Source organism: Oncorhynchus masou, chromosome 15 (genome assembly GCF_036934945.1).
Source record: "Oncorhynchus masou masou isolate Uvic2021 chromosome 15, UVic_Omas_1.1, whole genome shotgun sequence".
NCBI lineage: Eukaryota > Metazoa > Chordata > Actinopteri > Salmoniformes > Salmonidae > Oncorhynchus > Oncorhynchus masou.
The window spans coordinates 4,721,277-4,739,308 of NC_088226.1; the positions used below are offsets into that span (position 1 = coordinate 4,721,277).

Here is an 18,032-nt window from a genome sequence, read left to right on the forward strand (position 1 = left end):
TACATAATAGAGAGCTAAAATAAATGTTTGTATAATTCAATTACTCTGTGGCCAATAGTAGGCCTATAGATCTAAGGTTAAGAAATGTACAGTTGGCACACCTGTTATAAGCCTACTCCTTTTAGTAGCCTAGCGGTTAGCATGTTGGGCCAGTAACTGAAAGGTCACTGGTTTGAATATCTGAGCTGACAAGGTGAAAAGTCTGTCGCTGTGCTCTTGAGGCACTTAGCCCTAATTTACTCCAGGGGTGCCACCCTAATTTACTCCAGGGATGCCGTACTACTATGGATGACCCTGTAAAACAACACATTTCCCTACAACTATCCAGTGTGTGACAAACAATTATTAGAGTTGAATAATTACCAGTTTGGTGCAAACAAGCTTTAAATGATCTATTGAATGTACAGGAATGAGAGAGCTATGATGGGAGCTTGATCCATATCCCATTACAGAGCTGAGCACCTAATAACACAGGCCTCTGTGTATGTGTCCAACAAAGCTCACTACACCACATTGCAGTAGGCCTAAATGACAATATTCACCCTCTTTAAAGAAGGGTTGTATATCCTCACACTCAAAGCTTCACATGCTTACAAGGCCCCGAGAGAACACCACAATGATCCCACTGCTGTCACCAGTGTTTCATCAATTTATTTCACCTTTATTTAACCAGGTAGGCCAGTTGAGAACAAATTCTCATTTACAACTGCGACCTGGACAAGATAAAGCAAAGCAGTGCGACACAAACAACAGAGTTACACATGGAATGAACAAACGTGCAGTCAATAACACAATAGAAAACCGAGAGAGAGAGAACTGTATGGGGGGCTAAATCTATGGATCTTGCACTACATACCAAGGCTAATGGCTGTGGGTAGTACTACGATCACATACGCCATGTCGGAGTAATCTGTCAATTAACATGATTGACATCTAGATTTTCAATGAGAAAAGGACTGAGAAAAAAATGATAGGGAAAACCGTGAAACAAATAAGTTCCAAAATCAGCAGTGGTCAGTCCTTCCTTCCCTCCATCTCATTCGCAGAGTCGGTATTCAAGTATTTGCCAGGTTTGACGTCATGTACATCGGTGTCCACAAATGGATTGTGAACCATCTTGAGCTTCACATCCAGTTAGTTCTCTGCCTTCTCGAACTAACGTCGTTCGACGAAACCCGTAATTGTTATTTTCTGCGCGGATATCAATTTCTCGGTCTGAACTACAGGTTGGGTCAAGCATTGAGGTTTTGTGTTTGTTTAACATTTTTCAAACGTGGGTCTTCTTTTGGAATAACAGCAATTGTACGCTATACTATCGTCCTCCAGACCAATGGAGAAAATGTCCAGACCTGATCCTTTAAACTCATCTTTCCAACCTCCAACTAATGGCGTACTGAAATCCTTGTTGGAGAATCCAATGAAGCTGCCATTTCATCATGAAGAAGGTAAACAAAACGCATACATCAAATAATTTGTTACGTGGTAGTTTACATTAATTTTTGAGACGATTGTTTTTTCGTTCTCGCTTTCAAGCATGATCTGTCAGTGTTGCAGCGCGTGAGCAAGTAAGATACAATGCAGAAAAAAACGTCTCCAATGGCTACAATATTTCAGTAGCCCGGTGTTTCTCACCTTTAGTTACTAAGAATTGGCGTTGATTCAAGTGTAAATTTAAAGGGACAATCACTGTTGCTACATCCACTTTTGGACTTATAAATTAATTGATTCTTGAAGAGTAGAACTTATAAATGCCTCCATGAGCTTAGTTCAACTGTCATACCCCATCAGAACCCCAAATATAAGAACGTTTTACTCCAATGTTTGTAAACAATGAAAATGTAAACAAACACAATATAGCCTCAACATGGTTAAAACTATAATTTTGATATCATGGATGGTCAATCCTTGTATCCATAACTCTAACTCTTCATGTCTGCATTTGAGTGGTTACATTTCTCAGCCCCATCCCTCAGCTTTTTACCGAACCAGTGTCGGGGATTCGCTTTATTGATTATACTGCTGATTTCCGCATTAAGTGTAATGTATTAGTCCTACAACATCTGGTCAGATCGGGAAGGAGTACAGTATGATCCATGATGGTTGCAATTTTGTCGTTAAATGTCAAAATACATTCCTGGTATGACAGCTCCAGCCTGATAAGGATACAGTGGAACAACTATCCATTTAATTCCTTTGACTTACGACAGAAAACGTCCCGCTGCAGGTTTTTGTCATACAGTACTTATTATTTGGAATGCTATTTTTCGTACACCGTTTAAGCTCGAAACGTCATTCAAACTTTTAAAAAGTGCAGTGGTCAGGACCAGTGTGCTTGTATACAACTTTTGGATGTCCTTTACACTTTATAAACTATAAAGCTATTTGCCTTTCGTTTTGTCCTCCATCCACTCTAAAGGGATTTCAACATTCTAAAGGTCCCATTGTGACATCATTACATCCAACATTCTATGCACTGTGAACAATGTGACAACAATCAGCTATATTGACACTTTGCCAACAAGTTAGACAAAAAGTTAGGGTGTATGGAATCTTCCTCTACTTCTCTGCTGTTGAAATCTGAAATCGTAACAAAAATATATTCTTGCGATAAAACGGTACAGCTGTTTTAGTAACTTATTATTATTATTTTTTAATTCCGAGCTCCCCAGTCCTTTAGACAAAAAACTTAGAGGGTATAAGATCTTGGTCTACTTCTCTGCTATTCAAATGCGTATTTCACGATATACCGAAACTTCAGTACTTTTTGTATACTAGAAACGGTTGGGTACTAGAATTTTTTTGGGGTTATATTTGGTACTTCTATCATGTCTCATGTCGTCAACGGATTGAGAGAGGATTAAGTCTGTCAATCAGCAAAGCCGATGTACCCTTATAGCGCGATAGCACCGTGCCTGCTCCCCTTACTCATTGCTAGCCCAAGCCTGCCTGGAGGAACCACTGAGAGTCTGAGCTGCATCACCACTTATGCTGCACATAAGTTAACACACTTGAATAGTGAAAATCAGCATGTAGAAATGTTGAAACGGTTAATAAATGTTTTCAGAGGTGTGTGTGTGTGAATGACGTCATGAGTCTTAAAGAGAACCTCTGTGGTTTTCATCTGTAACCCAATGAAATCAGCCAAAACAAGGTCAATAACTCAATGCATGGACACACTCCTATTGAATATGCATTCCCTTGTATTGTAAATAGGCCTAGGCTACATCACGATTTACCCAGTTTATCAATAGACTAGAGATTTACCATTCAAATAAATGTTGACCATAATGTTGTGTAGTTTGATTGGTTAAAAAAAGGTGACATTTATTTAATCATTTATGAATTAATCCATACATTAAAACATTTTTCAAATGTAATGATAATGGACTCAAAAGATCCATCTGGATTAATTACCATTCTGTGACTTTGGCTAATAACCCTTCTTTTTTTTCAATTGGTTTAATTTTGGTGTTGAGTATAGTGATACTAAACCTGGTATCGAAGTCAAAACTCTGGTGTCATGGTGTTCTGTTCTGATTTCAGATTTGAATGTGTTATCTTCTTCTGGTCAAAAGTGACAGCTGTTTTAGTAACGGTTATCCACTGCATTCGTTAAGCTAACTTCCCACTGTTGAATTAACTGTCATGTAACATTTTATAGCACTGGTTGAGCACATTTCTACCATGAGACAGTAAGTAAACATTTAGACTTTGGACACATCAGCTACTTTGACGACTTCCCCAACAATTTAGGCAAAAACATAGAGGATATGGCATCTTGTTCTACTTCTCTGCTATTTAAATCAGAACAGAAATATCTTCTACCAATCAAACAACCACTGTTTTATTAACCACACCAACTCCATTCTATCTAAACTTTTAAAAAGAACTGACATTTTTACAACTTTCCCAACAACTTAGACACATCTGAACACTACTACAAAAATACTTTTAAATGGCAGAAGCAAGTCCAACAGTAGTACATTGTGGGAAGTTTGTAATCTACTGTAAAGAGTTAGTATTCCGAAGACTAGCCAGGCTAGAAACCATTTAGTACTTATTTGTCAACAACTTGATATGGACTATATATATATATATATATATATATATGATTTGAAAAAACTCTTTAAAACGTCTGGAAATAGGTTGAAGAGAAATTAAAATATATTTCCTGAGACTGGAGGTTGTCCCCTACAGGGTACTTTTGCTTTTGGAATTGATGGGGTGTTTACTGTAGTTTGGTTATTCATCTATTTGCATCAAGTATATAAACATTCACATATGCCTCAAGTATACGCTTAATCAACAACAGGGGCTTTAGATATTGTGTGTGTATATAAATTAAAACCTTAGCCTTTTGTTGGCTTAGCTGTTTTGACATTGTCTGTTTTGGTCTAACCGTGATATGACTCTCTCCAAATATTTGCAGGTTTTGGAAAAGATGAGAAAAAGTTGGATGAGGAAGGCGGTGCCAATACTCCACAGTCGGCCTTCCTAGGGCCAACCCTGTGGGACAAGACCTTGCCATATGATGGGGACAACTTTCAGCTGGAGTACATGGACCTGGAAGAGTTTCTGTCAGAGAATGGCATCCCCGCAAACTCAGCTCAGAATAACCAAAACCAGCCACAGCAGTCCCGACAGCCCACTATCCAGCAGGCTTCCCCTGCATCCCCCATACCCTCTGTGGTCGACCTCAATAGCCACACCACTATCTCTGTTCATACAGCCATGGTCTCCCAGAACTGTCTCCAGAGCCCCCCAGCCAGAGCAGGTAAAATACCATATCACACACAGCACACACAGCACAGGAACACTCTCAAACGAGGGCTAACATCTGCAAGGTCAACCAAACGCACACACACAACCCTCCTATAGCTCTCAAATTAGGGCAAATCTCTATGGTCAAAGCCTTAGTTGTTGCGCTTTGTAATACCTTTGTCAACCTGGTGTACTCAGCACGCATATCATGACCAGGTTGTCTTCTCAACACTGAACTTTCTCCTTTACTGTATACCCCATTCAACTCTGACCAAAAGCACAGATAGAGGTTTCTCCGTATTTAGGCTAATTCAGGGGCTTTGAGTATGCTAGGACATTTCTTCTACAATTCTGGCCCTGGACTTTGGAGCTTGAGTGGCATTGTTCCAAGTACTAGAAAGTTAAACTGGAGGGACAGTAGTTGTACAACGTGGGTGGGTTGTAGTTTTGATCCCTCCACTGTGTAGTTTTTGTCAACAAACATTTACAGTTTTACTACATTCCCGATGACATTCCAATATTGATTTAGATTAGGCTCATTTTGTTGCTTGGCACACAATGCTTTGTTTGGTTAAGGTGAATCTTGACTTATCTGTTGCTGCCTACTGAAGAGACAACCAGAAAAAAGTTAAACGTTCCTCCTTAATGAAACACACATTCCTGGTACCCTGTTATTTAGAGGTGTGAGGATAAACATACCTTATTTACATGCATCACCAAGGCAAACATCTTCCATAAGGCTAGTTGTCATGGTTTCAGCCTCTTGAAAGTGGGGGAGTGAATAAAGAGGGTCAGTGTAATTGCTGTGTTTGATGGAGCAGGCAGATGTAATCTGGTTTGTGCTAGCCAATTCTTTGTTGCTAAATAATGGACATCCTATCTGAATCTTCGAGTCGAGGGGAAAACAGTGATTCTATTGCCTGTAATTGTTTTATTTTGAAACTAGTTAATTAATGATGAGGATGGTAGTTGTCTTTATGACCCTGTTTTAGTTAATGAAAATGTATAAATAAGGTGTTATCACATAACATAACTGATATGTTTAAAGGGAATATTTCTGTGTGCCCATTGGTTTGTGTTATATAGTAACTTTGGTACGTATTTTGGTTGGTGTGTGTGTGATCTTCTCATTACCATAGTTGGTAGAGCACAGTGTGTCAAATACAATCCTTATAATCACATCCACACTGTATGGAAACCTGCCTTTTTATAATGTTCCAGTGTATAACAGAAGCTCATGTTTACAATGTCTCTGCTCGGTGGGACCTATATTTTTTTGTCCCATACTTCTTGAGGTTTTACAGATATGAGTTGACACCATTGTCAGTAAACATCCTCAGATTGAATAGAAGTTGAACTCTTACACAAAACACATTCTGCTGCATTTTATTCCAATAGACCTATGTATGTCCAAAGGTTTTTCATCTTAGTCATTAATGATCTACCATGTCCCGACGTGAACAGTGATGGTGATCTAGTGAAACTGGCCTGTGTAGTGGACTTGAATTCATATGACATACCACTTAAATGGTAGTGCTGGGTATTGCCAGGGCTCTTCATGATATGATATTATCGTGATACTTAGGTGCCAATACGATATTCATTGCGATTCTATATGAATTCTGATTTGATGTTCATGACATATTGCTCACTATGTCTGCTGCAGGGGGACACGAGAGACCCATGATGAAAAATAGTTTTGATCCGTCATGGAAATAAAAGTGCTGAAAACATGTTGGCTCACCATTTTTAATAGAAGATTGAGGCCAGCGCTATAGAAGGAGAAATACCAATGTTTTGGTACAGCCGACTAGCGCCAGCTAACGTCAACTACCTAGCAGAAAATATACAAAAGGTTTGTTGTTGAGAATTGATACTTGGAGTCATAAAATTGATATAATATTGTCATAAATAGTATTAATATTACGATACTCTACTGTATCAATTCCCCCCCACTATTACTCTGATCCACCCAGCATGCTTTTACTGTGATTTGCAATCACATTTGAAGGAATTGCAAATGCCCTAAATTCCCATCCATTCCAAAAATAGCCTCACAATTGCCATGGGAAAAAAAAAACATTCACAACTTTCTTCTGATGTATGACATTCTGTTTGACACATTTTAAGATGATTTAGTTTGTCCCTTGAAAGTAGTCGCAGACAGAAGTGTAATAGTTTGTTTCTAATGATGACATTATTACTCATGCCAAACACAGTATGTCCTTCCTCAGTGTGCGTACAGTGACCACAATGTTCCCCTCAGTGTTTATTTCCCCACTGCTTTCACAAAGTAAAAAAATAAAGAAAAAAGCTGGGAACACACCTTGACGTGGTACTGTAAATAGTTTTTGGCCTCACCACAGGAAGTAATAGTACATCCGGACACAAGTCTGTCACTCGTATCAAAGAATTCCATCTGTACTGTTACAGTACAAAGAATCCCAGCATGTGAGGGTGTACGTGCATGTATATTTGTCTGGTACAGTTTCACAGGGCCTGTCTTCTCGCCGTTATGCACATTCCCTCTCACATATATGGCTAGGTCTTCCTGACAGACACATGCATCCGCCATGTGTAGCCCCACTGCTAACGGGAGCTTGTCATGGCATGAGTTTCTCCTCCTTCCTTTAATTCTCCCTCACCTCCTTCCTTTAATTGTCCCTCACCAGACAGATCCCAGTCGGAGCCATAGCAGAGGCACAGGCTGAACCCTGATGAGATCACATGGTCAAGGCTATACTGCTATCACATACGCCTCCAGCCTAGCCTGCCCCACCAACCTCCCAATTCCATATTGCATGCAAGCACAATGCAGCCTGAGATAGCTTTGTTATCACAGCAGATATCCAGTGGAGTTAGCGATGGGCGGGTCCCACTGCTGGTTCAATATGGGGCCCACAGTGTATTATTGGCAGGGGCCAAAAGGGAAGTGGAATGTAGATGAGGTCAAAGGTCAGGTCTAAACTTGTGTGCCATGGAAGTGACTGTCTGATAAGGTGTGTGGTACCTATGGAAATCCTCTCCCTATAGTAAACCGATAAAGGGGAGGTGTGGTTAGTATTGTAAAGTGGCTGTTCCACTGATGTCAGAAGGTGAATTCACCAATTTGTAAGTCGCTCTGGATAAGAGCGTCTGCTAAATGACTTAAATGTAAATGTTAGTCCTGTTGACTCCATGTTGTTTAGCATCACATTCATATACAGTAAACACTTAACACAATAATAGGAATCCCCGACGAGCTCACACTTCATTTTGAAGATTGGTTGGAAAAGGCACAGACTCGATGTTGTCATTCCTTAGGGGTCAAGCTTAAAATGTTAATGAAAATCAAACCATTTTAAAAAGGGTTTGAGTTTCTCTCCTGACTGTCCAGCAGTCAGAGGAAGAACATGCAGGTGAGAGTCAGGTCAGAGCCATCTTAGCCCTCCGTCCCATCTGCACTGGTTCTACTACCCACCCACACAATGCAAATCTGAGCATTTACCTACAGGAGAAGGAACAAGACGCAGAGCTCTTACCTTCTATCTATTTTTGGTGGACGTTGAACACATGTTGTCAGACGGGGTTGTGTTGTCTCTTCCTATTGGAGGTTCGTAGAGGGGAGGTCACAGCCAAATTCTATAGGGCACTATCAGCCAGGCTTTTCACCAGGCCACTCTTAGCCAGTAAAGCATGTCACTGTATTTTTACTCCAGTAATCTGGTCAGAATTAATGGTTAAAGTGATAAGATGTCTGAGCCACAGTGCTTGTTATTTATACAGGTGATATACTTTTGACAGATTGTTTTGGACAGCATCTGATTTAGCCCTTGTAAGTAGCTTGGCACTAAGCTGACAGTGTTAAGTCAGTGGCCTGTCATTGTTGGGGACTAACATGCAGCCAACGTGTTCTTGACAATTCACTAAAATGAGGCATTGAATTGGACCCCTGCTGAAGTACCACTTTGGATGGCCAGCCATTTTAGCTTAATGTGTCAGTGACTACTGATGCAATGATTCACTGGTGAAGCAAGAGTGTAGTTGTCATGCTTGCGTGTCTACATTTTAGCAATTTAGCAGATGCTTATATCCAGAGTGACTTATGTATGAGTGCATACATATTCATCCATATTTTTTTCTCTAAATTCCTTCATATTTGTTTTCTCTTCTGAAAGGGCTAGAGTAGCTGTCTTACTTCCTTCTGCATAACGTACAAGCAAGTCAGACCTGTATGTTGGCCTTGGCTTAAATCTCAACCAGGACTAGCTGGAGCTAGAAATGCTGCTGTGATCAAAGGTCAGAAGGCTTAAGGCCGTAGCCAGCTTAAAGCACAGAGAAGCTGGGTCATGACGTAGGAAGTGACCTAAAATGTCGGCCTTTGAATTCTGTTTGAGTGTAGTATTTTCACCGTCAGCAGGAAGAATTTGTATTTCTTTCATTCCTCATTAAGTTTTCAAACCAACTACAAAAGACTACAGTCCTTTGATTGTGAGTCGTTGTAATTGTCAAGCTGTTTAAGTCGATGAATCTCAGGTAAATACACTGACATTGGGCTCTTAGCTTACTGTCATAAGATGCTCACCGCCAGCCACCAATCAAATTACAGCTGATTTGATGAAGCCATCCAATTAAGTTCTTCAGTTCTGCTTGCTAATCCACTGAATGATGAAGGGTAGAATGTGAAACCGTGTCAACTGCTGACCTGCTGCTCTGTGCAATAGAAATCTATTAGATGTTACGTAACATCCACAGAGAGATTGCAGAGGCACATGTTGAGGCTGGCTGACGAGGAGGTTGCCTTAAGTCAATTTACAGACAAAATGTTGTTGTCTGCCTGAGCTCAGCTGACTAGAGGCACTGATAACAGGGCTCCAGAAAGGCTTAAATAACATATCTTCTGTGTTTGTGAGAATGTCTGTCTGTGTAGCAGTAAATGTGTGTGTGAGTGTTCTCTGTGCTCCACCTGTTGGTTAAAAGGTGCAACCACAGTTATTTTGCTTCCCTGTGGGCAAGGCTAGTTGTAGAATTATTTAGATTAAATAATCATTGACTTGATGAGCATGTATAGAATAAGACGGACATAAGAATATAGTCCATCTTCACATGCAAGGCTGGTATTGATTCTAGAGCAGGGGTGTCAAACTAATCTTTCCCCGGGGCCGCATATGGTCGTCAACGAGGTCCGGAGGGCCACACAAAAAAAATGTGTTATATTTCCTTGCTGTAAAAATTTGCAACAAATAGTCTTGTAGTCCTCTGTTTTCTGAATTTCTGATGCTCCCTGACTGTCTAGCTTTCATTTTGGTGATTATTAGCAAGCTGGACACAGTCAAGAAATTATATGATTGTAGGACCTTTATCTTTTCTACACATTTTCAATTTGGTTTTAGACATTTTAAGGTGTGTATACAGACAGACAGTACCAGTCAAAAGTTTGGACACACCTACTCCTACCAGGGTGTGTTTTTTATTTTTACTATTTTCTACATTGTAGAATAATAGTGAAGACATCAACTATTAAATAACACATATGGAATCATGTAGTAACCAAAAACGTGTTAAACAAATCAAAATATTTTATATTTGAGATTCTTCGAAGTAGCCACCCTTTGCCTTGATGAAATCTTTGCACACTCTTGGCATTCTCTTAACCAGCTTCACCTGGAATACTTTTTCAACAATCTTGAAGGAGTTCCCACATATGCTGAGCACTTGTTGGCTGCTTTTCCTTCACTCTGCGGTCCAACTCATCCCAAACCATCTCAATTTGGGTTGAGTTCAGGTGATTGTGGAGGCCAGGTCATCTGATGCAGCATTCTCTTTCTTGGTCAAATAGGAAGTGTGTTGGGTCATTGTCCTGTTGAAAAATAAATATGAGAGATTTTTTTCATTTTTTAAACTCAAATCACCTGTAGGCCGCATTGGACCGGGATGTATGTTTGACACCCCTTTTCTAGAGGATCAGCTTTGTAAAGCACAACCATGATACAGAACAGAATGGCAGAATACTGTGATGTAAACAGGCACACGTGTGTTAGTTTCCCCCTAAGTGCCCTCCTTGGGACTTTTTACACCTGGTATGGGGTAGGAGGTGAGGGGGGGGTACTAATGACTTTTGTCATAGCTTTTTATATTACATTTAATGGCAGATTCTAGAACCTTCATTTTAAGGAAACCAGTTGAGGTCTAATAAGGCCTAATTTCTCAAGGACCATTGCACCTCAAAGCCTGCTCTTTGAGAGTACAGTCTCTTCTTAATAGTGCCCAGATGTAATTCAGCAGACCTTCTAACCTGTTTTCCTTTGCCTTTCTCCTGCAGTGCTGCCCCAGCTGCCAGGAACACCCCCAGCCCCATCGATCCAGAGTCTATTCAAGTTCCAGTGGGCTACGAGCCCGACCCTGCAGACCTGGCTCTGTCCAGCGTACCCGGACAGGAGATGTTTGACCCCCGAAAATGCAAGTTCGCCCCAGAGGAGCTCAAACCACAGCCCATGATCAAAAAGGCACGCAAAATCTTCATCCCTGAAGATCTCAAGGTAACCTACCTGGAGCCTAAGTTGGTGGAAGGTTGAAAGGGTTCGCCACTTGTTTGGCCAAAAACTTTAAGCACCATGTTTTCTTACCTTTATTTTACTAGGCAAGTCAGTTAAGAACAAATTCTTATTTTCAATGATGGCCTAGGAACAGTGGGTTAACTGCCTGTTCAGGGGCAGAACGACAGATTTGTACCTTGTCAGCTTGGGGATTCGAACTTGCAACCTTTCGGTTACTAGTCCAACACTCTAACCACTAGGCTACCCTGCCGCCCCATGTTATGTTACGTTATGTTACGTTATGTTACGTTACGTTATGTTACGTTACGTTACGTTACGTTACGTTAGCAGCAAGTGGACTTATTCCACCTAAATAACCAGAAGTATTTTAAACCACAATATAAGGAGGAGCGTTGGCGCAAACCCAAACGGCAGCTTTTTCAGTATTGACAGGGAGGAGGCGAACTTGGCCAGGATTTAGATTGACAGGTTTAGCCGTGGTCATTCACCCTTAACCCGGGTCATACGATGTTGTTGGAAGAGGTCTATCACATGTACTATTTTGTTTGAGGTAAGATGGCTTCCTGCAGGGTGCAAAGGAGGTTGAACGTGTCAGGCAGTTTTAAACAACGTTATGGAAATGTGATAAGTGAAAATGAGATGCGTGCTGACATAAATAATAGGTTTGGAATACGGTTTATTACTCAGGTGAATCACTTATAATTTTACAATACCACAGGTAGTGTGAAAAAAATATATGAATCACAACAGTGTGTTTCACCTCACTTTCCAGGATGACAAGTACTGGGCCAGACGCAGAAAGAACAACGTAGCAGCCAAAAGATCACGGGATGCCAGGCGACTGAAGGAGAACCAAATTGCCATCCGGGCTGGCTTCCTAGAGAAGGAGAATGGTGCACTTCGCTCAGAGGTGGCCGACTTGAGGAAGGAACTGGGTCGCACCAAGAACATTGTGGCCAAATACGAGGCTCAGCATGGGCCCCTGTGAACCTCCCCAAACCAACATCCATGCCACACCCTTCCCTCTCACCCCCTCACCCAAGAGTTTAAAGGACAATGTGCCTCCCTTTTGGTGGCACTGCCCCACCCCCCTCACACACACACACACACACACACACCAGCCCCTCACCCCTGTACATGATAATCCTATATGATTCTATCATTTGGAATTTGAATTCTGTCACTGGGATCCGTTAGTTTGTTCCTTCTGTTTTCTCACTCACCCTTCATGTACACACATGGGGTATGAGTATGTATGCACACACCCTTTCCTCTTTCAAGTACTAGAAGGCACTTTGAGTGTTAATGAGCCAACAGCCTACTCTCCGGATCCCTACCCCGTCCCCTCTTTCCACTGTTCTTTTTAAATGATGCCATGCTGTTTGTTTTCCCCCTTTCTCACCTGTTTTATACGTGTGATCAGGACTGAGAGCTGTTGTAATGTATCTCCCTCCCCATCCTTATGTTCTTCCAGTGCTGTTTTCAGAGGGATTCTCCTCCTACCTAAGACCCTGTTCCTGTCTGTTATGTCCTGTACCTTCCTGTAGCATCCTTTCTCTCGGTTTGTACCATACATTCATATTGCAATTTGTTTATGTTATTGTACTTCTGTTAATATTATACATTTCGTGTCCATTGTTGTTCTATTGCAGAGCTGTAACATCAGTTCATCACATCAGGACTATAAGCTACTCTTGTTTTAATATTTTCTCGTTAGCACTTAACCTCTCTCTCAAACCTCAGTATAACTGTACAGTTGGAAAGAAAAACCAGCGATTATTTTCTATCACACATTGAGCAATAATCTTTTCCAAATCTATATTAATTCATGCTACCAAGTTTTTCCTCCCACACCGATTCCCCAATCAGAGCACCTCTTGGTCTCCAGTAGAACCCACAACCCTCTTGTCTCGCGTTGCACGGTCATTTTGTGTTGGGAGTTGTGCTCGCTAGCATGGTGATGGTGGACAGATTTCCCACCCTGTGCTCAGTGGTCTCTCTGCTGCAGCCTGTTCCACAACCACAACTCTGCTTACCCTCTCTGCACCGATCTTCTAACACGTGTCACAATCTGCCCTGGTGCAATGTTCCTCAGTCTAATCTGCCTGATATTTATGTATCTTTTCTGTTAAGGACAGATTAATTCTTTGAAATATTCAATTGTTATTATTATGGCTTCTATTTGTGTCGTTGATATTGTTGTTCTTCTTATTATCATCTCATCGTTTTTATTTGAATATTTCAGCATGATTTCTCAGAACACAAACCTCAAGCTAATCGCAAAGTGGTTGAATTATTTCCTTTTTTATTTAGCATGATTAACAAGAGTGGTTCTTTTAATAATCAATAGAGATATCTGTATTTTTGTAGATATGTGTTTGCCTTCTTCCTTAAGATGGCTGTATGAATGTAAAAGATGTCGGGGAAAAAAGTAGGATGGTGTTGTCCAGTACTGTGGTTATCCCAAACAATTAGTTTACTACAAACCAAAAGATTCAGTACAGAGATGATACATTGGTTATAAGAGATGTTTATATAAAGCTATTCTATATGGGGGTTTTTGTACAGTATTTTTCCTATACATTACTGGCTATGTATTTTAAAGGCACAGAATCCAGAATATTATTATTATTAAAGAATACAAATGCATTACTCAAAGAAAGCAAAACACTACTATATTGGTTATCTTAACCATAACAATGTGGTAGTTTTACAGAGATTCCTCCAAATCCAGCAGCAGTAACAGATACTGTTGGGCATTATTGGAAAGACACTCCTGTATCCTGGTTATATACTATAGATTTAGCCATCAGTAACCTTTAGTTCCTTGTGTCATGGAATCGTAGTGCTTTAAGATTGAGTCTCACCAACGTTAACATGAAATAAAGTTGTGAGTATGGAGGACAGAATGTATGGAATGATCTTTAATCGATTTCTGAAGAGACCCACTTTTGGGCGGCAGGGTAGCCTAGTGGTTAGAGCGTTGGACTAGTAACCGAAAGGTTGCAAGTTCGAATCCTCGAGCTGACAAGGTACAAATCTGTCGTTCTGCCCCTGAACAGGCAGTTAGCCCACTGTTCCGTCATTGAAAATAAGAATTTGTTCTTAACTGACTTGCCTAGTAAAATAAAATAAATTGCTATTGATTGTCATCGATGTCACCACTAGGTGTCTCAAGATTCCTGTTATGGGTCCCTTCACTCAGCCAAAATATGACACCGGAGTCCTTTGATGGTAAAACTGAAAAGGTTTACCTTTAGTCATATTCTGATATAAACTAATATTTGGAGCCATCTCTATGTTCACTAGTTAGAACAATGTTACAATGAAGGGGAGGGCAATTTCAGGTTACTGTAGCTGCTGTTTTTCTGCTTGTTAGACCTTCGCAGTTCTAGTAAGCCCACTGCCTGAGTGATATTACTCTCAATAACACTGCATAGCTTACTGAGTTCTCTATTTCTGCTATAATACTTCATTAAATTCACAATTGACCAAATACAGTGTAGTGTTCCTTACCTGTTGCAGATCATGGTCCAGCCAAGGTGAGAGTAGAGCAATGTTTTGGCTGTAAAGAAATGGCTGAAGATGGTTTTCCTTATTCACATTTCTATAGCCCATCCGCACAGATATGGGTTTTGTTAGCTGTGTGTGTCCATGTACTTAAACATGCTATTCTGTACCATGGACGTACCATATGAAAGAATAGGATAAAGCCATTACCAGTCCACACATTGCCCACATACCTTCCCGTAGAGTGACTTCACTACCTCACCCATGAATGGAAAAAAGTAACCATAATTCTGAGTCTATTCCAGTGCCTTGAATACACTGACTGTTCCTCAGTCTCTCAGCGATGTAATGTCATTATCACCACTTGAATAGGTTCAGATCTAATGCAGCAAATATTCTATATATTTACAATTGTCTTTTTACTTATTTAAAACGCTACAATTAACTAATTACCATTGTATTAATGGCAACACCAATGGACTGTTTCACAGAGGGTACATAGATACACAATGAAAGGAGTATTCTGTCTTGTCTGTCATGGAATGAATGCATAACATATGTTATTCAGTCCTTGGCCTCCTGATCTGTAATTCATAGTGTCTAATAAAGTATTTTCTGTTTCTTTTGAGTGTCACACTTGTTATTTCTGCTGGTGTCAAACATTTTCAAACTGTTTACTGTATACACTGAGTCTATATAGTACTTAAACAATAAGGTCCGAGGAGGTGTTGTGTCGTACCTAAGAACAGCCCTTAGTCATGGTACAGTGCCTTGTGAAAGTATTTGGCCCCCTTGAACTTTGTGACCTTTTGCCACATTTCAGGCTTCAAACATAAAGATAAACTGTATTATTTTGTGAAGAATCAACAACAAGTGGGACACAATCATGAAGTGGAACGACATTTATTGGATATTTCAAACTTTTTTAACAAATCAAAAACTGAAGAATTGGGCGTGCAAAATTATTCAGCCCCCTTAAGTTAATACTTTGTAGCGCCACCTTTTGCTGCGATTACAGCTGTAAGTCGCTTGGGGTATGTCTCTATCAGTTTTGCACATCGAGAGACTGACATTTTTTCCCATTCCTCCTTGCAAAACAGCTCGAGCTCAGTGAGGTTGGATGGAAAGCATTTGTGAACAGCAGTTTTCAGTTCTTTCCACAGATTCTCGATTGGATTCAGGTCTGGACTTTGACTTGGCCATTCTAACACCTGGATATGTTTATTTCTGAACCATTCCATTGTAGATTTTGCTTTATGTTTTGGATCATTGTCTTGTTGGAAGACAAATCTCCGTCCCAGTCTCAGGTCTTTTGCAGACTCCATCAGGTTCTCTTCTAGAATGATCCTGTATTTGGCTCCATCCATCTTCCCATCAATTTTAACCATCTTCCCTGTCCCTGCTGAAGAAAAGCAGACCCAAACCATGATGCTGCCACCACCATGTTTGACAGTGGTGATGGTGTGTTCAAGGTGATGAGCTGTGTTGCTTTTACGCCAAACATAACATTTTGCATTGTTGCCAAAAAGTTCAATTTTGGTTTCATCTGACCAGAGCACCTTCTTCCACATGTTTGGTGTGTCTCCCAGGTGGCTTGTGGCAAACTTTAAACGACACTTTTTATGGATATCTTTAAGAAATGGCTTTCTTCTTGCCACTCTTCCATAAAGGCCAGATTTGTGCAATATACGACTGATTGTTGTCCTATGGACAGAGTTACCCACCTCAGCTGTAGATCTCTGCTGTTCATCCAGAGTGATCATGGGCCTCTTGGCTGCATCTCTGATCAGTCTTCTCCTTGTATGAGCTGAAAGTTTAGAGGGACGGCCAGGTCTTGGTAGATTTGCAGTGGTCTGATACTCCTTCCATTTCAATATTATCGCTTGCACAGTGCTCCTTGGGATGTTTAAAGCTTGGGAAATCTTTTTGTATCCAAATCCGGCTTTAAACTTCTTCACAACAGTATTTCGGACCTGCCTGTTGTGTTCCTTGTTCTTCATGATGCTCTCTGCGCTTTTAACGGACCTCAGACTATCACAGTGCAGGTGCATTTATACGGAGACTTGATTACACACAGGTGGATTGTATTTATCATCATAAGTCATTTAGGTCAACATTGGATCATTCAGAGATCCTCACTGACCTTCTGGAGAGAGTTTGCTGCACTGAAAGTAAAGGGGCTGAATAATTTTGCACGCCCAATGTTTCAGTTTTTGATTTGTTAAAAAAGTTTGAAATATCCAATAAATGTCGTTCCACTTCATGATTGTGTCCCACTTGTTGTTGATTCTTCACAAAAAAATTGTTTTATATCTTTATGTTTGAAGCCTGAAATGTGTCAAAAGGTCGCAAAGTTCAAGGGGGCCGAATACTTTCGCAAGGCACTGTATATTGGCCATATACTGCAAACCCCAGAGGTGCCTTATTGCTATTAGAAACTGGTTACCAAATGAATTAGACAAGTAAATAGTCATTTTTAGCCATACCCATGGTATACCATGGCATTCAGCCAATCAGCATTCAGGGATCGAACCACCCGGTTTATAAAAAAAACATGAACACCTGCTCCTTCCATGACATAGCTTTCACCTGGTCAGTCTATGATCCCTTATTTATGTCACTTTTTTAAATCCACTTCAATCAGTGTAGATAAAGGGGATAAAGATACAGGTTACAGAAGGATTTTTAAGCCTCGAGACAACTGAGACATGGATTGTGTATCTGTGCTGTTCAGAGGATGAATGGGCAAGACAAAAGATTTAAGGTCCTTTGAAGGGGGTATGGTAGTCGGTGCCGGGCGCAACGTTTTTGGATTTTTCATGCTCAACAGTTTGCTGTGAGTTTCAAGGATGGTCCACCACCCAAAGGACATCCAACCAACTTGACAACTGGGAAGCTTTGGTGTCAACATGGGCCAACATCCCTGTGGAAAGCATTCGACACCTTGTAGAGGCCATGCCCCAGCAAATTGAGGCTATTTTGAGGTCAAAAGGGTGCAACTCAATATTAGGAAGTTGTTCCTAATGTTTAGCATACATTTAGGAAAGTAATGTCACATAACCAGTATTTCTAAGGAGTAAAAAACCTTTACAGGTGGCTGGGTTAAGGTCAGTTGTGGTATGTTCAGGACATGGTACTAAATGAATGAATCCGCTGGTATCAACATTTCAGTGGCTTGTGTGTTTTCCTCATCCACCTGCCAGTCTGATTGATCAAAAAGCTCCC

The 18,032-nt window shown here is 40.6% G+C and overlaps 1 protein-coding gene across 1 annotated transcript; it reads left to right on the forward strand.

Moving 5' to 3' along the window:
- The first annotated feature begins 935 nt into the window (after positions 1-935).
- On the forward strand, positions 936-15,429 carry LOC135555386 (hepatic leukemia factor-like). The gene is made up of 5 exons (XM_064987762.1): positions 936-1,445; positions 4,430-4,774; positions 6,484-6,495; positions 11,074-11,279; positions 12,070-15,429. The coding sequence occupies exons 1-5, from the start codon at positions 1,331-1,333 to the stop codon at positions 12,283-12,285; spliced, it is 894 nt and encodes a 297-aa protein (XP_064843834.1). The 5' UTR covers positions 936-1,330; the 3' UTR covers positions 12,286-15,429.
- Positions 15,430-18,032: the final 2,603 nt, after the last annotated feature.

Excerpts from the sequence above, each read along its gene's own strand:
- LOC135555386 (XM_064987762.1), top strand. The coding sequence starts at position 1,331 with ATGGAGAAAATGTCCAGACCTGATCCTTTAAACTCATCTTTCCAACCT. Across the intron at positions 1,446-4,429 it reads GCCATTTCATCATGAAGAAG|GTTTTGGAAAAGATGAGAAA; the intron begins GTAAACAAAACG and ends AAATATTTGCAG. Across the intron at positions 11,280-12,069 it reads TCATCCCTGAAGATCTCAAG|GATGACAAGTACTGGGCCAG; the intron begins GTAACCTACCTG and ends CTCACTTTCCAG.